At 36.8% G+C, this 23,910-nt stretch overlaps 1 protein-coding gene across 7 annotated transcripts in view; it reads right to left on the reverse strand.

Annotated features, from left to right (window-relative positions):
- MYPT-75D (Myosin phosphatase targeting subunit 75D) overlaps positions 1 to 23,910 on the reverse strand; it is a 42,093-nt gene that overhangs the window by 2,379 nt on the left and 15,804 nt on the right. For all 7 annotated transcript variants that reach the window (XM_028186508.2, XM_089730929.1, XM_089730928.1 and 4 more), the window contains exons 3-8: positions 21,286 to 21,437; positions 18,510 to 18,958; positions 17,959 to 18,084; positions 16,404 to 16,479; positions 14,493 to 14,625; positions 12,932 to 13,049 (exon numbers count right to left, since the gene is read on the reverse strand). In XM_028186508.2, the coding sequence (XP_028042309.2) occupies positions 12,932 to 13,049; positions 14,493 to 14,625; positions 16,404 to 16,479; positions 17,959 to 18,084; positions 18,510 to 18,958; positions 21,286 to 21,437 (1,054 nt within the window). The remainder of the gene's footprint in view (positions 1 to 12,931; positions 13,050 to 14,492; positions 14,626 to 16,403; positions 16,480 to 17,958; positions 18,085 to 18,509; positions 18,959 to 21,285; positions 21,438 to 23,910) is intronic.

Below are 23,910 nucleotides of genomic sequence, written 5' to 3' on the forward strand. Positions count from 1 at the left end.
CGTACCGTTTTCACAATAGTTCGCGTGCCTAATTTGCACTGTCCGACTGAAACGCACAATTTTACTTTTACATCTTTTATTTATGAAGTGATATTCTGTCACGAATAATTCGTTAGGCCGTCGCTGATTCGACGTTTGTGGATCCCGAAAATATAGAAATGGATAGGATGTGATCGTCAACAAAGGTTTTTAATTCTGGATGTTGCCAGATGGTGTGCAACGGTTACCGAGTGTATTGACCACAAAACAAATGTAGCCACTCACTGCCTTGGAGCCTTTTTTTCTACCTAGTTCTCAGAAAACTCGAGGGACTATGACTGATTTAACCAGGCCGGTAGACTAGCTCACAGAGCTCAACCTAACTGAGAATACCAACATTTGCCCTAGCAACAGCAGTGCTTGAAACTACCACCGGATCGGAATCGCGATCCACTGAGGAGATCCAGTGAGGAACTCAGTAGGTTGTGTTGTCTGTGGGTTAAGATGCACGTCGAAACCTTAGAGAAAAATTATTGGTGGATATAGGAACGCTTAAACGTGATGTGATTTTAAACCATGACCTTAAAGCTTCGTCAGTGGTAATTTTTTTTTTGCTTAGTCTGTTGGACGAGCCTGCGGCTCACCTGGTGAGTGGTTACCAGAAGTGGTTACCAGAACCCATAGACATAAATGCCGCCACCCACCTTGAGGCACGAATTCTAAATTTCCATTTTTAATATGGCCCTACCCTGCAAACCAAAGTATTAGTGCTCAACAATGGAAACACCTACCGTACATCATTAATAGGTGGTAGCTACCCGTGCGGCTCATAAGCCGCCCTACCACCAGACTACCATAAGTCGCAAGAGCAAAAGAATTGGAACACAATGTATCACTCGTTTTGTAGAAATAGTAGAATAGAATATATGGAATATAGTCAGAAATTTCATATTATTACTATGGGTGAGTGCCTAGTACCTTATGTGATTTTATAATGAGTTAGCTATTGCATTTGATTTGCATTTAGTAAATAATGAGGTGCCGAATGCACAATTTTTTTTATCTGTACGGATATGAACGTATACTAAATTGAAGTCTGTCTGAATATTTGTATAATATGATAACCAATAATGGCTTTTAGGAAAAACAGCTTTAGAATCTTGTTTCCTTTGACATTTATGTCTTTAAAAGTAAAAGCACATATCGCTATATTGTTCTAGCTTTGTTAACAATATGTGAGTTTTAAGTTTTAAAGAATGATGAGTAAAGTTTGCGCTTTAATATAATTTTATGGAACATCAATGCATCAGAAAAAAATTTGTATCAATACGCATATAAACGGTACAATTTTGAAGAAAATAGTTGTGGAGTAAACTAAAAGCAAAATACGTTTAAAAAAAATTGTAAACTCAAAATTACTCAACCCGGGATAGACGCAACGCAACTAATCAATAATAGCCCAATTCAGTTCCAAATATCAACTATTACTCTAATAAAGTATAAAGGCATACCCGATAACGAAGTCCCAAAATTTGCGGCTCCTTACGCATACGTCGTAAATTATCGTGCGTCAAAAACATTATGTCCAAAGACATTTTCAGTTCAGCCACATTACAAACACAAACACAAAAATCCTTTCGACTATAATCACTTTATGAAAATACGTAAAACGGAGAGTCGAATATTAAGGCAGAGTTTTTTAATATCATAGTGCATTGCAAAATTAAAAAAAAAAAACAATAGTGCTGGGCGCGTGTTCCCGCGCTGACCACAGCGACTGGCAATGGAGGCGCGCACGCCGCTTACCGCGCGAGGGAAATCGTTGGAAAAACATAGTGATGCTATGTCGTCAATCAATTCGTCTACCGGAACGGGACGATACTAATCGAATTACTAATTAAACAATTTAACTTATAATACATTATAATATAAAAATTGGAACAACTGAATTGAAAGGAATCAGTTTTTAAATTAGTTTACTTCTCCTTACTACAGTTTAACGTTAAAATTAAATAGCGTGTGTAGCAGCTAACTAGACTTTAACGTTATGATAACAGTTGTCGGTTTATCTGGCCGCGTTATTTACAACCGACCGTAACGAATGATTTCGATTTTAAATCGTTTCGTTGGTTAACTATCATAATCGTTGTAACCTAGATGAACAGACGTTAATCTTACGCTAGCTTAATTAATTTTATCTATAGATTCTCAGACATACTGATAAGAGTTTCAAGTATCCGGGAACCGACAACTAAACCTATTTTGAATTGAAACTAAATGAAAAAAAATCCTTTTTATTATTTAGGAAGCGCAATACTGATATCGAGTATCATCTCTATCATTTCATAGCTCAGTAACACAATAACATGGATTTTATTAGATATTTTCTTTTTCGAAGCGATTTATACTTTTCATTGGTACAAATTGAATGTATTTTTTTTTATTAAAATAAATCTGGGACAGACGTTACATCGCCAGTGTAGAGAGATCATGCAATTTATTCAGCAAAAAGTCGACTATATTCAATGGCATACATTTCTAAGACGTGTGCATATTCTCCGAGGTAATGGAGGTAAGACGATCACGATTCCATTTACAACATTACGAGCGATTGACAGAAGCCGTCACGACATGGCAACACGCTCACTATTTTATTTCTATTCAACAATATTGTTTACTTGATTCGTTGAAATGTACTAATTGTATCCTGAATGAAATTTACACAACACGCTTCCCGAGTACGATAATATTTATTATATTAATTGGTTGGACTAGGCCAAATGGCATTCACCTTGAAAATAATTTTCCTGAATTTTCTTATTCATTGCTTGAATAGATAGGAATAGGACTTGGTGGAATCATATCTCAACTTGGTGCAATCATGGTTGACTTAGTGGAAGCTATTCACTGTTGTTCAATACATCGCTTAGAGACGCAGCAGAAAGTTCAATCCGGAGTTTCTATTTATACTCAAAGTCCACACTTCTTAAGTAACGATCTATTTATCTCTTGATATTTTAGATCGATAAAGAAGGTCACGATCTACCTGATTTTAAGCGCTTACTGGAGCTCATAGACTTTTCATATACGTGTGAAAACCTATAGAAGAAAAAAACGATGTCGGTCAGATAATTAGAACCCCAGCATGATATAATCCCTGGATACTAATATATCCGACTTACCCCATATACCAAGGATCCGTCATCTACTACACTAACTATATCAACGTAAGGTTTTTTTGGAAACTTACAGAATCTTTAAGAAAACGTATCCACGACTAGGGTTCGTCTTAAAATAATTCTTAAAAGTATAATATGATCACGAATACTGGAAACGAGCCGCCACAGAAAAAAACCGACCGACCGGAGCGTATGACGTGCGCATCAAATAAATGAAGTTTGTATTGTATTAATTAAACTCGCGTCCAATTAATTAACTAAGTCTTACTAATTACGTGACCGTCTCAAGTCGAAAGCAGAGAAAGTAACAGACGGGGGGGGGGGGCTACGACTGGAAATTTCTTTTTCACTTCACACTTAGGTTTCTGCGATAAAAATAAAATTTCCATTTAACGGTTTATAATAACGGATTAAGAAACACAATTATAGGGCTTCCTATAAATCCAGTTCAAGGGAACATCTGAAAAGTAATCTAGCACCTGTAGCCTTATGCATTAGGCTGTACCAACTATTTTAATACGCTATATATTGCGAATGTAATAAACAAGTATTTTATTTACGAAAACATTTTATACGTGTGTAATTTAGATGTTAATCGGCCAGTATATTATTACGAGTGTAAGTTTAATTGATTACAACAGGCTTATGAAAACTTGTAATGCCGGTAATGTAAGACTTGCTTAAGATACCTCGTTTTAATCTTATTGATCCTTTTGAAATAATGTCTGAATATCTACTGCAATACGTTAAAGTGTTTTTGAGGGTATTACTGAGTTAAATTCATTATCAATTAGAAACTTTCCAACAATCGTAAACATTTTTATAGGAAGAAATAAAGGTTTGTTTGTTTGTTGTAATTTAGCATTTACATTATCAGGAGTTACTAAAAATACGTAACCTTCCTTCGGAGAAAAGTGCCAATCCTGAAGGACAGATTTTTTTACATTAACGCAACTAAAGCTGCTTTTTTTATTGCTTAGATGGGTGGACGAGCTCACAGCCCACCTGGTGTTAAGTAGTTACTGGAGGTCATAAACATCTACAACGTAAATGCGCCACCCACCTTGAGATATAAGTTCTATGGTCTCAGTATAGTTACAACGGCTGCCCCACCCTTCAAGCCGAAACATATTACTGCTTCACGGCAGAAATAGGCGGGGTGGTGGTACCTACGCGTGCGGACTCACAAGAGAGGTCCTACCACCAGTGCTGGTAAAAGCTAATTTTAAGTAAACGAAGGAGTTACGCACAATGGAAGAGACCGGATGTATCATTTTAGTTGATGAAGAGAGTGATGAAAGAAGATTGAAATATGTTCCTAGAAGAACACCATTTGAGAACCGCATTTTATGTTGCGCTAAATTACAAAATGATATTGTAAATCATCTTTATAGTTAACTTATAGTTATAGATAAGTTATAATTACTAGAAGCCTTTACGACCATATTATTTTTAATGCCTTAATTTACAAATTATTTACAAATCGTCAACATATGATAATTATAATTTTTAATTTTATTGCACATTAATTTTATTGCTACTTTGTTTCCCGTACGTATCTGCGTCATCTTTCCATGTCGTTCAAGTTGGATGGCTACGTTATTGTGCTATGTCCGGTAACCGTTTGATATCTCTTCTTCTTCATCGTTCCCTCACTGCTGAAGACTGCTACTCTTTACTGGTGGTAGGACCTCTTGTGAGTCCGTACTAGTAGGTACCACCACCCTGTCTATTTCTGCCGTGAAGCAGGAAAGCGTTTCATTGTGAAGGGTGGGGCATCCGTTGTAATTATATAGAACTTATATCTCAAGGTGGGTGGCGCATTTACGTTGTAGATGTTTATGGGTTCCGGTAACCACTTAACATCAGGTGGGCTGTGAGCTCACCCATCTAAGCAATAAAGAAAAAGATCACGACCACATGTGATTTTCCTCCAGTGTTCGATCATAGCAGTGAGATCAGTGCCATGGACCGCATGGTAGACTACTACCAACCGCTTCCTTAACCAGATCTGATCATCTGGCTAACGTTCAAGTGAACCTAAAGCTCGTCTACCTATTTACGCTAATTTAACAAACCATAGAGAAGCCTTCACTTGCTACTACGTTCGTGTTATGAAAATATACAATAACTCAAGTTGGTTTATTGTACATCGAGTTAATTAACTCAGATTTATTATAAACTTCTAATTAAACAGCATTAAACGTTACACGATTAATTTCTAATCTAATAATCTTAAAGCGCTGTATCTATGTCAAAATAAGCTTTATCAGGATAATTGTAGCTGTTTTACTGTGATGCTCTAACCTAAGCTTATTATATACACTATACATATAGCTTATTATATATACAAATACAACAGACGATAACACTTTGTGTAAAAGAAACCTTTGAACGCAGTGCTAATTGTGTGGAGGTAGCTGACCGACCTGTTTAGGAACACCATGAAAATATTAATGAACTAAACAGTGTATTGGAATCGCTTTTAATCCGTTATAAACGCTTTTATAGTTTTTTTTTTTAAATCAGTGATGTTATTTTATGAAAAGACCCGAAAAAATTGTATACTGAAATGTTTTATTTTCATGTTTATTTTTAAAACCTGCTATTTTGTTTTATGTTGATCGTGCTGCATATTTTTTTTTTTATTGCCCTTGTAAACAGACGAGCATATGGCTCACCTGATGGTGAGTGGTTACCGTCGCTCATGGACTTCAGCAATGCCAGGGACAGAGCCAAGCCGCTGCCTACCGCTTAATACTCTCCACAAGCCTCGTTTGAAGAAGGACATGTCATAGCGTTCGGGAAACACCGTGGAGGGGAGCTCATTCCATAGCCGGATGGTACGTGGCAAAAAAGGGATCTGGAAACGCACTGTGGATAACCGCAGTGGCTCCAGGTAGTATGGATGAACGGTGGCGGGCGGTGCGATGGTAAAAACGAGACGTTGGTATCGAACAATTCTTCAGAGCACTCCCCATGGAACATGCGGCACAAAATACAGAGGGAACCGAAGTCCCTCCGCAGACCCAGAGGTTCCAAATGCAGTTTTAATGTCTTTAAGTGTAGTACAAGTGTCTTTATTTAGGTTATTTAGGTTATTTTTCAACTATGCCTGAAAATGGTGAACATAATCGATCACTATTTTTATAAAATGATCTTCGACATTTTTTTGCTTTCAATTTTGAGAATTTATTCCATTAATTCATTACTCGCCTAAGCAGGTCAGCAGCTGTGCAGTTACAAACAAATATAAAGAATGATACTAATACACATAGATAAACCGTTTAGTATTACATTCTTTCGACACTAGTACTTCACTGATATTTTTACTGTGAGATATTTTTCATTGAGCATCGTGGGCACGGTTACGCCACATACCTTCTGTTAATACGAACGTAAAGGCGCGCATTATTGCCTACCAACTAATTGGCTAGCAATTCACTCAGCGTCGATGACTCAAGAGTAACTAGGGTAATATAGGCTTACATTCATTTATTAGGGTTCATTCTGATGTAAACAAAATCCTACCTGTTTTCTTATAGCCTAATTGTTCGAAACCAATCCGTTGGTATTTGAAGTTTTACCACGGCAACACGGGTCGCGATTTGACATCTGTCACTTTGTCTTGCTTGTCGAACGGGACGGTACCCGCATATGTGACGGTCTACGCTAACGATTTGCATTATCGCTAATCCTTATCCATTCCTGCCCTAAACCCTTCTCCCTAAGTGATACGGCGTGAGACGACAGGGTTATCGGTTCCGGTGAATGATTAGCTGATATTTTGTTAAAATAGTACATACGGCGCCGTGACATACATGTTCGACGCGCACCTCGTGTTGGTTTCCGGAGCCCTAGGCTGCCACGAGGGCGCTGGGTTCGGATCGAACACTAATCCTACCTATTCCTATCCAATCCTAATATTTAACCTATTTAACCTATTCTATCTCATTCCTAATCCTATCTATTATCTTATCGATCTTGTATATATACGGTAGATAACGGCAAACCTTTTTACCAAAAAGAAGTGGCGGTATTACCAGCGGTGGCAGACCAAGTTTTTTTAGTATCTAATAGCACTGGAAACTACTCAAAGTCGTTGAGATGTGCACGTTCTAGTAATGAAAATACAGCAATTTTTTTTTTTATGAAACTCCTATCTCACGTACATTGACGGCCTTAAAACAAACGAAACTACATAAGTGCAGTTGCAACGAACATTACTATCTCTTTGTGTTTGTTACACAAGCCGTTTCATGATCATGTGTTTTGTAAACACCAGTCTTTATGAGTGTTGTTACTTTAGTTTCGTAGCGAAAGCATTCTATTTCGAAAACATGAGGTCATTTATTTTTGAATAGCGTTGATCAAGAGAGGGACTCACGAAACTACACGACATGTTAAGCAGTTATCGCAGTCAATGGACATCAAGACCAGCTTCCATATCGGAATACCATTTGATGTTTCTATGACAAGATTAGGTTCCTTCATCATGGGCGTAATATCTATCAGGTATTTTCTAATGGTATTATTTATATGCGAGCAAAAATCTTCTAAAAACACGCAATACGTGATATGTTATTTTTTGTAATGCAACATAAAGTCGAGATTACCAAAACATACTTTCGCATATTATAAAAACAATATAAGCGCGTAACAATGCTAATTTACATTTACAAGATTCTAAATAGATAAATACAATAGTATGAAATATATTATAACAAAATGTTGACACATTATTCAATTTGCTTCGGTTTTCAAAAGTCGTCATAGACTAATTTAAAAGTGCCTTTAGGGTTTAATCTCGCATTTTTATGGTCATTATTTATTTTTGACATTTCGACTAGGAGATGTATGGAAATGGTAGTGCAAGGTAGAGGGGGAAGAATTCGACCAAAGAAGACATGGATGGAGTGTGTGAATGACGATATGAGAGAGAGAAGAGTGAGTGTTGAGATGACGGCTGATAGAAGAGAATGGAAGAGAAAAATTAGCAGTGCCGACCCCACCTAGTGGGATAAGGTGGAGAAAAAGAAGATTTCGAATAGGTACTTTACAGTTTACGTGGTCGCGGACGACTAAGGTGTTATTCCTCGACATTTAAATATTGTGCGAACTACCGTCTATTTGTCTATAAAAAAACCTGGACTTCATCGTTTAATTCCAGACAGAGCATTTTCTGAACATATTCGAAACGCGAGATTACACTTGAAAAGTAGAATTAAATAACACATACTTAAATTTTATATGAATAAGAAATTAAAGAAGATGTTTGAAAATAGGCATCACTCAGAATGTGAATTTTCACATGAATACGATTTCAGAGTTGTTTACGTATCGGCTCGTTATAATTCAGATATTATTGACTCGATTAAATTTGTATGACTATGCAAATGAAAAAAGGTGCGTTCGTATTTCCCGTCTTCTCATGCTCGGTAGCATAGTCGGTACTATGGACCGCACTCTATGCGACTCAGTCCTTTAATTTAAAACCAGGCCACACTCTGCTATGATGATAGATAAATGTTGGAAATGCGCTATGACATGTCCTTCTTTAAAAGAGGCTTGTGGAGAGTATTAAGCGGTAGGCAGCGGCTTGGCTCTGCCCCTGGCATTACTGAAGTCCATGGGCGATGGTAACCACTCACCATCAGGTGGTCCGTACGCTCGTCTGCCTACAAGGGCAATAAAAAATAATTCAGTCATATTTTTTAAACATAAGCGCGTAGTGCCCCAGCTTTTATACATTGCCAACATTATAACAGAAGTCCAAAGTACCATCAATAGGAATAGAAACGTATAAACGAGAAAAAAAAACACTAATTTTCATTTATATATATCTTGTTTTTGATCTACTTAGATAAAGTAGATGCTACTAAGACAAGTATGTAATATAAAACTTAAAAAAAAATGTTACACAAAAGAACGCTTTGAAAGCGTACGCGAGCTGTCAAATTAGCATAAAATTGTAATTCAACTAATATGACGGTACATTAAATTTATTGCATAAGACGTGAAAATTTAATTTTTTAATATTTTAAAATGAAAACGTATTCATTATTTGAGTGAGGTTTCCCTTTCGCAGTTTTATCACTATACAAGCGGCCCACTCCGGCTCCGCTCGGGTCTTTACCAAAAATTTCAACGATATTTGACGTTGTTTTACTTTTTTAAATATAAGAACACTTATTGCGGCGTAACTATAATAGTTAGACATATGCTGTCGTGACACATTTTATAAATAATAATGTGTTCTACAAAGTCGTTGTAAATTATTTTATTCCAACATCAATAGTTTTCGCAGGGCGCGCGATGTAAAGAATATTTTAGGTAATTTTTTTACACCTTGGGTAACATTATTGGAGTTTTAAGTAAGGATCCCTATTATTTTTTTTCAAAAAAGTTTATACTCCATGTCACTCGGGAATCATGTAGCTTCCAAACAATGAAAGAAGTTTTCAAATCGGTTCAGTAGTTTCGGAGCCTATGCAGTACAAACAAACAAACAAATCTGTCCTCTTTATAATATTATATAAGTATAGATTTACGATGGATTTTCTAAATTCTTATTTTATATATATTTTTCCTGTTTATATATCGAGGGGTGAAAGGCTATTTGGTTTAAATGACATTTCGGTTCATACGCGACATTTATCTTTGTAATTAAAGGTGCTTTCTATGTTGTATTATGATATGGTGGTATTAGCTGCGTTTTGTTTGGTTTGCGTTGGTCAACAGTTAAGATATTTTTAATTGAATTTTAATTGAGTTTACTCCATTCAAATAGCCGAAGAAGTTTTTTTGTTATGATAGATTTTCCAAATTTAAAACTTTAAATGGCTCTCCTGTAAGTTGCAACGAAATCGATTTCACCAGTCGATTATATGAAACTTTTATTACGCCTGTGTAATATGACATACGTAAATTATTAATATCGACAGGCTTAATGAATCCAACTGTATCAAATCAGAGAATTAACGACTTTTTATCTTTTAAATAAATTACGAGCTAGCGACAAAACCAAGGAAATTAAATTTTATGCTAAACAGGTCACCTATTTATTATATTGATTTCAAAACAAAAGTCATACTGAGATTTAAGCACTGCTGAGATCCCAAACCGCCAATGGTCAATGTTGATGAAAGTTAAATTTATTGTAATTTTCCAGGAGAAATTTGAAATTGTGTGAAGTGAAAGCAAAGCGCCGCGTAAATCATTCCCTTGTTTAGTTTAGCGTACATAACGACAATGGTAATCATCTCTCATTAATATGCATCGCGTGGTTACAACGATTTAAAAACATATTACAAACACTTTCTGTGACAATAATAATGATTTATTTTCTAAGCTACGGCTATCTGTGAGTTATGTGACATTCGTTTTAAACACACCTATTTTTTTAAATAGTTTTTGTAAAATTTTACAATTAAAAACTTTACCATATTACAAATATTACTATCTATTTAATAAATAAAAATTGATCATCACCATTACGTAATTACATTGTAAATTGTAGTTCACAACAATCAACCTGCAATTTACAATGGTATTGTTCACGGTGGCTGCAGAAATAAGGGCCCTATCATCAGTCGATGGCAGGTTGTAGAATGAACTGCCTTCCACAATGTTTCTTTAGAATATCTTTCATCAAATATGGTCGGAAAATTCCTGTCCGCACCCGTAGCTCTAATACCACTTTATACTACCACCGAATAGTTAGAGAGAAATATATTGGATAAGGCTTCCAAGAGGTACCTCATGCCAGTGGGCAACAGCAGTCTTTGGGCCATATCCTCATCTAAATCGTATAGGATTTTTTTTTTTTATTGTAAAGAGGAAGATGACTGTGCGTCGTGAAGGCTCAGGTCATTGGTTTCACGGACAACTAGTATCAGTTTTCCGGTTTGACACGCGAGACGTAATGCATAATCGAATTTAATTTACGAGTTAATTATTTTAATTTGATTATTTCAGACACTTCGAAATCTTTAAACGGTTACCGATTTGAATATATTATGAAACGGTCATATATATTTTTTAAATTACTGAAACTTGTTTCTTTGTACATATTACAAAGAATTTATATAATAGTATTTTTACGTCTGGCAGTTAATTTAAATTAGGATTTCGGCGTCACAATTAGAATCCCAGTCACTTGGACGGAGTTAATTAGACGGTATTGTCTGTTACCACGAAAACAGTATAGTATCTTAAATATCGAAAAAAAAATGTATTGATATAATAAAATTAAAATTAATCGTAAAGCTAATTTCAATTACGCATTAGTTGCTATGAATTCTAATCTCTAACAAATGCTGTTACTAGATATTGTTTGGTTAGCAAAGGACAATGACCACATATGTATGGAATTCTGTCTTAAGTTGTTGCACAATAAATCTTTATTTATTATAGACTACGCTTTATATACTATCGAATAAAAGTGTTCGCTTCCCCATAATTAATCGAGTTTTCAAGCAATTAGACCAAAACGGACATAAACTGTAAATAATGTTAAGCCTACAAACAAAACAAAACAAAACATTTCTGTAGTGAAATTGATTGTAAAAAATGAGAAAACTATTTCTAGTAGGAGAGCTGGCACCAATTTTTGGGTAGGTATTTGAGGCAAGCTGAAAACTTGTCACATACCTCTCCTATTATATTCCAATACGGAATTGCAGACCTGGCTGGTGAGTAGGGGTGCTAAATCAACCCCTACATTTTTAAAAATATAATTTTTTTTTCCCCAAAAATATATTTGAGGCAATACGCAATTTATATATGTTGCAGTGTAATACTTAATAAATACGAAAAAAAATAAGCCAGACAATTTAATCGGGGTTGTAACATTACCAGACGCGTGAAAATAATTTTTGCAAAAATTTATAAAAAATGTTTTTGAGGCAGCTTGAAATTTTAATGGAGTGTTTATAGCTAAAAAATAAGATTCCCAAAAAGACAGATCATTTCGGTAGGGCTTTCTACCTGCCAGGTGATCCAACAAATAATGGATGGGTACGGGCCTGTACTGCTATAGACATGGAAAGGTACATGTACCATCTGTCTCTGACTGTACTCTTTTATATTATGTTTCCCGATGTTTATGGTACCATTTTCTAGAACGAGGACCAAATCTTCAACGAGATCTCCACACCGAGGAGCGCGTTAAATACGCGGGTCTGTCGAAACTACCAACTAAATTATTCCTATGTATTCCGACCGGTCCGACCCACACATTTAAGCCCCACCCGGGACAAAGCCCAAGTGAACTAGGATGAGCTACAACCAGACTCGCGCGAAAATGAGTCCACTGTCGGGTAGTGTCACTCGTATTCGATTATACGCTCGATATCGCGCTGGATCTGAACCAGCTCCTTGGAACGCGACACGTCGACTAGCGTTCCCTCTTTTTTTTTTCTCCTGATAGCCGATAGCCTTAAGAGGCTATATCAGCTTCACCCTAACTTGTGTAGATGAGCTCACGGGGCTGAAACCGGAGTGTTGCTAACACTGGCCCTAGCAAGAGCAGTGCTTCGCAGAATTTACCACCGGATCGGAAACGCGACCCACTGAGAAAATCCGGAGAGAAACTCAGTGGGCTGTGTCTGTGGGTAAAATCTGTGGGTTGTTCCTTCTGTAACATCGAGCTGTTGAGCTCTAGTGCGGTAGCGCGTTGTAACGGTAAACCCGCCATGACCCATATTCATAGTCTGTGAAGCAAGTTGCAAGTTGTCCCACCGGGGCTGACCGCAACTATGAATGAGACACACCTGCAGTTCGTCGTCGACGACGGAATCGAACGTCTCCCGCAGCCTCGCCTCGCCGCGGACGTCCGCCTTGGCCGTCAGCTGCTTCTCCCTGAGCGACGTCCGGCGCACCGACCTCACTCTGCGAACCGAACACGATTGTAATTCGATTCACGGAACATCGTTCGGAACATCGTTCGGAAATCAATTTTTTTAAGGGATTTTATGACCTGGTAACTAAGACTTTTGGGTCATGTCTTATTTTTATGAAAAATGGTAATATGGAGTGAAATGAAATGAAGATGATTAATTTGAGCCATTAATAAACTGGGAATGAAATTAAATGAAATATAATCTCAGTAAAATGATGATCATTTACTGAGATTTTTTCAGTGGACATTTTGGAGGATCCCAAGAAGTGACGTCCAGCGGCTTTGTTTTATTTTCCCACTTTTGTGCACTTTCACAGATACTAAACAGTTAATAAACCACCGATTAATGACGTCACGAGATGCATTAATTCGATATTATATTAACAGATTATTTAATGAAACCAAAATACTGTCAGCATTAAAAATATACCAATAAGCGAAAAATGAGCTTTATAACGTGGATCTGAAACACTATAATATAAATATAACTTTAATATTACATAGTGTTCACGCATCTGTCATGCTGAGGATGTCGATTCTCGAAATCATTGTATCTGTATTTTATTATTGGTATTATTGGGTAAGTTTTAGCCACTAATAGAATTATCGAGTCGTGTGTGACCCAAGAAACGTGTGCGGTTGCAATTGATTAAGAATATTGTTTCCTCACCCCACTATCCTATAAAACTGTACGATTACTAATTCGCAATTACACACGTCAACTTATTTTTCAAATAAACGCAACTTTTAATTTCAGTGAAATCTCAAGTTCAGAAATATTAATAACAATTTCAAGTGCGGAAAATCTATTGCCGCTACATATAGTTATGACAGATATGTACGTTTAAGTTACTCACAGATACCTTCATTTTTATTATCTGCTTGTTTAGTTTAATTATCAATTTTGTTTCATTTTTCACTTTTTTATTGTTTGATTATAAAATAAATGACATTAGTTCTATGCTGGATACAGGTCCTAATTTTCAGCAGAGGCCATGAGCGCAAAAGTGGCTTAACCCACAATTTTTCATATTCGTACTTATATATTGCAATTTATTTAAAACATTTTTGATCCAAAACCCTAATCCCTAATTTCACCCATACATACATATTACATTTTATTATGGCTTTGTAAACATTGTTTTTGCGCGTATTGTTTTTGCCTACAAAGCAGTGTAAAATTAAATTCAGACTTCATTATCTCCATACTACCTATGTGGTACAGCTTAGGCTACTTTTGCTGACGACCTCAATTATGGACTACAATAAACAGTTATGTTTCTTCATTTCATTCATTAATTCATTCGTTCACTCATTCATTCGTTCGTTCGTTCATTCATTCATTCATTCATTAAAATCCATTAAAAGATTTTAGGTTTCCAAAGTATAAGACGTAAGTCCCTAGAGCTGAAGGATGACGGAGCAGTCCGTACCTGCTGGTGCTAGCGGTGGAGGAGGAGCGGCGCGCGCTGCGTAGTCGGTCGGCGGCGGAGTGGCGCCGGTGCTCCTCCTGCTCGGCCGCCAGACGCAGTATGCGGCTCCGTAGCTCGCCCTCTTCGCATATATCTGTACCACACGACAATACTATAAAAAATATCTTCAACAAGATCGCAATGGATTTCATGCCTAATTCCTACTCGAAATTTTTCTTGAGCGCTACATGTTCTTCAAGCCTGTGTGAGTGTATGAGTGGGTGGCAATGGGCAGCACTTTGGCTGTGCCCTTGGTATTGCTGACGTCCATGAGTGATGGTAACTAAGGCGGGGAGTGAAGAGTGTCCCTCCCGACAAGTGGCTTGGTTGGATTCAAGACTGGTTTTCGTTAGCAATAAAAAAACAAATCAATTATCGATGAGCACTTGTGGTGCGTTGCCGTAACAAATTTAGTAAAAACAGTAACAAAGTCACTAAGCTAACTAACAATAGCTGTTCTCTAGGTGACAAAATAAAAACATACTGTAGGCATAGTTGTAATAAGGCCTATTTGACTGTTTTATTAGTCTATTTTATTATATTATTATTCAATTGCGAATGTTGCGATGGATGTGAGAAGTAACGAGAATGGATAGAATACGGAATGATTATGTTAGAGGAAGTCTGAAAGTGGCACCTGTGACAGAGACGTTGGAAGTGCGCGTTTGGGATGGTATGGACATGTGATCGGACGAAATGACAATGAAGTTGGTAAGAGAGTGTTAACTATGAATTTGCAAGGCTATAGATGAAGAGGTAGACCTAAGAAGAAATGGATGGATTGCGTGAAAGACGAAGAATGATGATGATGCTTAACATTATTAATTCTCATTTTAAATCACTTAATAAAACAATGTGACAATTTTATCGGGAAGCTGAACACAAATCGCAACGGATGTCATAATGTAGCTAATCGTTGTATAGTGTTGTAGTCTGTGGTTGGCTCATCGATTGTCTTGGCCCCGAATGACGTCAGTCGTAGCGAATTTTAATCCAACGTTGTTTTCTCGGCAGGAAAAAATAAAATACCGTCTCTTTCCCTGTATTTGTATTTCTTTTATAAAGAACAAAATATTTTTTTCAAATACTATTTTACATTCGATTTATGCATACTATAATAATATTTTAAACGTAAAAGTTTGTTCGGTAGTTTATAACTGAATCACGTAAAAATGTCTAAGCCGATTTAGACAAGGTTACTTCACATAACCTGGCTTAATACATTGGATACCTTTTATCGTGGTTAAATCACACTGTCTTTTACTGGTGGTAAGGATCTCTTGTGAGTACGCACGGGTAGGTACCACCACCCTGCCATGAAGAAGTAATGCGTTTCGGTTTAAAGGGTGGGGCAGCCGTTGTAACTATACTTGAGACCTTAGAACTCATATCTCAAGGTGCGTGGTGGCATTTACGTGTAGGTGTCTATGAACTCCGATAACCACTTAACACCAGGTGGGCTTTGAGCTCGTCCAACCATCTATGTAATAAAAAACACGTATTCGCTGATACGTGACATCACGTACGAACAGACCTACAGACTTGCAGTTAATGGGCAAGAGAATATCAAAAGCAACTCTTCATTCCGGGAAGATGCGCCTACGCGAGTCAAGCCGTGGGGCGCGACTAGTATTCCAAATAAATATCTCTGTCTACAATTTCGTCTCGTCTGATCAAATTTTTTTTATTGCCCTTGTAGGCAGACGAGCATACGGCCCACCTGATGGTGAGTGGTTACCGTCGCCCATGGACTTCAGCAATGCCAGGGGCAGAGCCAAGCCGCTGCCTACCGCTGCCTATCAAACGAACGAAGGCAAATCATTGTATCAGTATGAGTAGGTATAGATTATTATTAGATGTTAAATGCTTCACCTGCCGGCGTCTCATCATGCTTGTTCCGGACGTTTAGATCGGCGCCGTACTGCACAAGTAGCTCCAATACTTCGAACTGAAATAAAGCATACGTTTTAATCATATCCTATAGCTGTATTTGTTCAACTCATCTTGAGACTTGATGTCGGAATCTTATTGTATAACGGTTGTCCCAAACTAGACACAAATGCTTTGTGGTAATAATTCAGTACCGTAGATTGGGGGAATTGGGACCCTTCCAAAATCCAACACAAATTTTCAATGGTTTTTTTTTTTATTTTTATTGGTTAGATGGGTGGACGACCTCACAGCCCACCTGGTGTTAAGTGGTTACTGGGGCCCATAGACATTTACAGCGTAAATGCGCCACCCACCTTGAGGAATAAGTTCTAAGGTCTCAGTATAGTTACAACGGCTGCCCCACCCTTCAAACCGAAACGCATTACTTCTTCACGGCAGAAATAGGCAGGGCGGTGGTACCTACACGCGCGGACTCACAAGAGGTCCTGCCAAGAGTAATTACGCAAATTATAATTTTGCGGGTTTGATTTTTATTACACGATGTTATTCCTTCACCGTGGAAGTCAATCGTGAACATTTGTTGAGTACGTATTTCATTAGAAAAATTGGTACCCGCCTGTGATTCGAACACTTTTTTTTAACATCGATGTTAAAACCAAAACATCGGCGATGCGTCGTTGTTCATGAACGATGTTTTATCGTATACAGACATAGTGCGCCATCTTGCGTTCTCTCCGTGATTCACACAGATTATGTATCAGTCTCAGTCACAAGCGGATATTTTTCAATTTAGCATCTCGCTCACTCAGCGCTTATATACCTATTTTATGTTAAAGCGATTCATGAGCTGATTGTAAAACGGTAACCATTTACCATCGGGTGGGCCGTATACATAACTGCCTACTCGGGCAGTAAAAAAAACCGATTTTCCAAAGCAAAGGGAAAAACAGGTTTATCCAAAGGGTCCAAGTATGTACATCAGATCGTCCCAGCCTGTCTACCCTCTTAAAGTTTTTCACAAATAAACAATTATTATTATAAATTTTCGTCGTCTTCATATATATAAAATTAAAAACAAAAAAAAAAAAATTGCGCGGACTTTTTTGAAATATTTTGGAGAAAAAAAGTAAATAAAATCAGTCAAGATCTGAAACAGCCGAACACGACATGTCGAACCTACAGAAGTCCCTTTTGCGCTCTACCCATGAGAAGTTTGATGAAAGAAACGGCATCAAATTTAATGATTTTTTTAAACATATTCAAATTGTATCTCGGAACGTGACATGTCGAACCTACAGTCGTCCCTTTTGCGATCTACCCGTGGAAAATTTGACGTAACAAACGGCAATAGATTCTTTTATGTTTTTTTTAAACCTATTCAAATCGTGTCTCGGAACGTGACATGTCGAACCCAGAGTCGTCTCTTTCGCACTCTAGCCGTGAGTAGTTTGAGGAAAGAAACGCCAATCGATTATTTTATGCTTTTTTTTAAACCTATTCAAATTAAGAATGTCTCAAAATATTCGATACCCACATGTCCCCAGCAGGCCGCGCCGTGCACCGGCTGCCACATATCGTGGTCCACCACATCGGTGGAGGCCCGATGCTCCAAGAGATATTCGACTACTTTCATGTAACCATTTGCAGAAGCCACGTGCAACTAGAATTAAAAAACGATACATTTTGAAACATAAACTAGAGCAAAATTCTTTTTAGAATAATATATTAATTTAATTGTCATTCTTGATATAACTTTTGTCTCTTAAAGACTCAACAACTAGACATAAGACGTATTATTTAAAATTTAAATAAATCTAACTTTAAAAACTTCGGTTAAATACTACAACGGAACCAATTCAATGTTATAATTCTGATTCCGAAACTTAATCCTTTAAGGGACATAAAATTTCAGTTCTCAGTCATAGCATAATACTATCAAAGTTAACATAATTGAGAGAACTATATAATTTTTTTTCACACACGCTCTTAGCTTTTTTTTCAGCTAAGCATAAACGGAGACAAATGGCGATTTTTTGCCGAACTTTATTTTTATATTAGTAACATTACTTCTGAATAAATACCTACCAGTGTCGCTCCCTGATTGTCCCTGGGTTCGTCCAAATCCATACCCTCCTTGACTAGTTCCGCCACGTCTAATAACATTCTCATCTCAGTAGCAGCCCTCGTTTCGTCTATTAATCTTTGCGTCACACCCCTAGCGGCCATTTCACTCTCTATCGCGTCTAATGTTCTTTCCTCTTCGCAGATGTCGTATGGCATATTCCCGTCTCCGTTCACAGCCAGTAGGTTGGCCCCGCGTTGTATTAATATTCGGACTAGATTAAGATTGCCGCAGGTGGCCGCCGCGTGAAGCGGGGTCCACTTCTCGCTGTCCTCCGCGTTGACGTTCGCCCCGTGATCGAGTAGAAGACGCATCATCGCTTCGTTGTTGTCGATGCAGCATTGGTGCAGAGCTGTTAGGCCGTCCTCGTTCGTAGCGTCCGGAGTAACGCCGCGCGCGAGTAATCTTCGAACTGTAAGAGTACATTTCCTGATGTTTATAGTGCTAATGAAATGTTAGTGAATTAGGTTGTTAATTATTTTTGTTAATCTCCAGAAGTTTATCGAACAATGTATTTAGAACAATTTATTTAATGAATTTGAGTTTAATATTCTCGCAATGTTACTAGTGAACACAAAGAGCGATGCAACGCAAGAACTGCCCTGTTCGGAAATGAAAACGCCAACGAAGATCCGCCGTGTACTGCATCATAACTATAGCAATGACCACTCTGTTAGGAGTCTCCGACTAGAAGAATATTAATGCGGTTATCTAGCCATTATTCACAGAGGATAGTAGCTACCTAACATCTGCCTTGTCATCCACCTATATTAAGAATACCTTCACCTATCCTTTTTACCTCACTCAATAATTTAGGAATAAGATACCTGTCCTACTTTTTAGTACCAGTAAGAATGTTGGAAGCTCGCACGAGTGGATTTCGATACGTAGAACACTCGGCACAGATAATTCTAGAGTTAAGTTCTGTACGAAAAATAAATTATGGAACAATTTTCAACTTAGAAACATTCCTCTGCCCACTGTCCCGCGTATAAGACTATAACATTTGACAAACTATAATTAAAGAAAACGTTCAAATGGCGTGTGTTATTGCGATTATATCGATTTCAATGCAAGACATGCAATACGTTTAGCAATTCTAATGTTACAATTAAAACTGTTACATTTGTGTTTCTTATGGCGTATATAAATGATATTTGTCGTTGCGTATTTGTAATGATTAAAGTTATACGAGTTTAACTCCACGTGTTAGTAAATGGTTACCGGAACCCTATAAACAATATAAGTTGAATAATGCTGTTCTTACTGTTATTACGGCATTAGTATATTATAACATCTATACTATGTTTCTAATCGTAAAAATAATACAATAACAATTAATATATCATCGTTTCCAGTAAGCTACTATGGTATTTCAGCATTCAAGAGCACAGATTAGTAAATATTTGTGACCTAAAATTTATGATGCCCGCTGTACTCAGACCGAGCGATACGATTTGTCGGAGTTAAAGTCCAGCGAGTACCAATTAAAATAATGTAGTACCTAACCTATTTGCCTTTAATTGAACAGAAATATAGGACAAAATAGAAGCCGTCGACTTTGATTTTATGCAATACCTACGCATCTGACTCAGAAGGCACGTATAGTGACTTACTACAGATTGCCTAATACTGCTGCGAAGTAGTCATGGATTCCAGTTTTCAAACCGATGGAACAGCCAGTTTAAAATCCAACTGAGACCTCGACGGGTAGCCGTAATCACGTAATCTTTATGAGCTCCAGTAAAGACTTACTACGAGATAGCTCGTCAACCCATCTATAGCAATACATCAAAAGACTCGAATGACATTGTTCAAAGCTTCGTGTAAACTGGGCCACAGAACCTTTTGTTTTGTAAACTGTACAATAAGTTTAATAAATTTGCACTTATTTTTCAATGAAACTACGAGATTCCTGTCGTAAATATAAAAACCCAGAGTACAACAACGTAAGGAAGTATCGGATAAAAGATAATTAGATTTTAATTAAGACAGATAATGTCAAATAAACTAAAATCAAACAACATATCAGGTTAAGATAAGCCTTTGAGCAGATTAAGAACACGTTTAGCTTCCGAATTTTATAGTGGACTGATAAGAAAACCCTCCTACCAAGAATCGTTAGATACAAGTTTTAGTTTTGACAGATATAATATTATGTTGAATTTCCAATATGTACACCGATGATTAATACACTTATTTTGACGTGATAACGTCTTATAAATCGATGAACACCGGCTGCACGCACAAAAATGTGTCACGTTCCGCCTGAGCCTGCAAGCGAGAGCGCGAAACAAGCAATAGAGATGCACGATCGGTCCGAGCGTTGGCATGGTGACATTTATCTCTCTTCTCGCGTGACGTCAGACTAGCTCTGACGTGCTAGCCAGTTCGAATAGTTCTGCTACTGACGTTATCATGTAAAACTGTCACCCGTAAACCGAATTTACAAACAACTAATTAATTTTTTCAGATGGTATGTTTTGCATACCCCACACTGGGGCGGTACTCAAGGCGCTATTACCTTACCGTTTTGTATTGATAACTGGGAATTTGTAAAGCAATTCCTACAACCCAGCCTTTTTACCGCGGTTCGCATACAACACTGATCTAGCGAGACGATTTTTATTGAAGTAAAAACGAAAGCAACTTCACAGGCGAAACAGCAGCGAAACGATACATCCGATTCCTTGTAACTTTTATACATCGTTCAAACAAAAAAAACATATTCACGAGTACCTTCATCTATATCATTTCTTGCTGCCGCTTCTAGTAGCATGACACTGTCGCTAAAATAAATATTCCTTTTGGTGCTTTTCTCCTTCCTCGGTCTGGTCCTCGCCCATTCTTTCTCCCTTTGCTGCCATAGCTTTAGTTGCTGCATGCGCCGTCTACAAGAAATTAATAAATAATCATAATCTACTAACTTTAGAAGACTTATTCTGCTGAAGTAGTTATTGACAGTATTCACATTCATATCTAATAGATTACACACGGTATACTAATTGACTTCATAGGGAAAAGGCCATTCGGATTGTCGATAATCCCATACAAAGGGATCGTTTAGTCTCTGGAGGAACTTTGATTCCTTCTGTGTTTCGTGTCGTGTTCCATGAGGAATGCACTGAATAATTGTTCGATATGATCGCTATATTTCCTTATTACTATCGCTCATTCCGCTACCTGAGTAGGGTTCACTCGCACCATCTGGAATCACTGTGTTCATCCACAATGCGTTTCTAGAGATCTTTTACCTACATATCGTCCGATTTTAGAACGAACTGTCCTCCACAGAACTTCCATAACGCTATGTCATGTCCTTCTTTAAACATGATTTGAGTACAGACCTTAGCAAAAGGCGGCATTTTGGCTGTGTACCTGACATTGCTGATATCCATGAGCTACGATGAAAACGTTAATGTTGTAACAAAATAATAGAGGCACATTATCCCAAAAAGTGAAACTATTTTCATTCCATTTCAGAACATTCAGTGGGTTCTTTACTTTAGTTCCGAAATAATGATGCAAATTTAGAAAAAAAAAAGCAAAGTCCTAGCGTTCTATTATTCACTTCACTTAAGCAGCAAATTTAAGAGATCAATTTAAAATAGTAACAACACAAATTCCATATTGATATATGCAAACAAACGAAAAAGAATAGTTCTCAACTATTGAATAATTAAATTCACAGAATCACACTTTTATTTACATTCAACTAGTGAAGTCGCACTATCACTAAATATATATCACACAATTTTTCTGTATAGACTTGCTGGTTACGTATCAAACTCAGAATACGGTAGAAATCATTCAAGTGGTAACAATGTCTGTAAAGATAACGTTTGTATTCATTTGGATAAAATAATGTATAGCACGTAACGAACAAATATTTAAATAAATAAATAATAATAAATAACTTATGGAATAAACATTAATTAAGATAAACGACAAAATGAAATTTAAACATTTAAAATTACTTTCAATAAACAAACTGAATCTGATAAGAATAATTAAAACACTTTTAAACACTAAAATGTTAAATACCTATAAATATTATGTTGCAATATTATTTTATACAGCCAAACTAGGCACATGATTCACAAGATTTACAAACAAATCAGCTCGTATTTTATAACGTTAAACTTTTTGATCTAATCAAAACGGTTTAAAAAAAAAAGGTTCCGAATACCTAAACAGAAAACTTCTTTGATGTAGACTGCTTGCTGCATAGAAAACTCCACGACTATACACAAACTGAACCGTGATTAATGACAAGGCGGCATGCGGGTGGTTCATGCCCACTCGTTATTTTTGAGAAATATCACGATCGTAGGTGTAATTCGGAACATGCAAACCAAATTAGCGCTTGCGTCTAAAAACATATTTTTTACAATCACTTCGGTTACATAAAATTCGATATCGGCTTCCGAATTAATTTGCGACGAACTGTGTTATTGGCTGTGGCCGTAATATTTATTCCAGTCGTGAGCTTCTCTGAAATTAACATTTTTTTTAACGTTAAATTATGTATCGAGGGGTGAAAGGCTATATCGTTTAAGTGATATTTTTGCAACTTTACAAATTACATCATATGGGGAGCCAGCCATATAGTTTTTTATTTATTTATTCTTTATTTAAATTTTGAAAAAAAATATGAGAAAAAACTTCTTCAGCTATTTGAATAGAGTAAACTTAATTCTTAATTCTAAATTTCAATTAAAAACATCGAACTGTTGATGCTAATACCAAATAAAACGCATCTTTAATTACAATTATAAATGTCGCGTATTAAGCAAAATGTTGCTTAAATCAAATAGCCTTCACCCCTCGATATATGTATATCTAAAACAAATCAAACCAAAGCTCGAAACGGCTGGCGCCTATTTTAATAAACGTTAAAATAGACAAAGTGTCGTCACCAATTTGTCTTTCAAAGTCATAACAATAATTTAGATCACCAATAAAGCGAACGACTTTGATCAATCTACTGAAGTGCATAATACTTGAACGATTGCTTCGATAGTATCAATTTGCAGCAACCGAGTCGGTATAAAACTGGCCGATAATATTTATGTATATTTCATTGCCATATTGAGCCGTTAACGATGCAACACATGTAGGCGGCTGCATAATGTAGATTGGCCTCCGCGGTCGTTTCTATACTTTACGTTATATAACATGAATTTAATATTATTTTGTAATTTTTCTTTCCAAAATAATAAAGTAATAATTTAAACGGACGAAAATTTCGGTGTAAATCGTTAACCGCCTTAAAAGTACTGACATGCGAGAGACGTTAATAAATCTTTTTTTAGACAAATGTCAGAGATAATGAAAATATTTTATTTGTACATTTTATAATCA

Source organism: Bombyx mandarina, chromosome 11 (assembly GCF_030267445.1).
Source record: "Bombyx mandarina strain Sakado chromosome 11, ASM3026744v2".
NCBI classification, from domain to species: domain Eukaryota; kingdom Metazoa; phylum Arthropoda; class Insecta; order Lepidoptera; family Bombycidae; genus Bombyx; species Bombyx mandarina.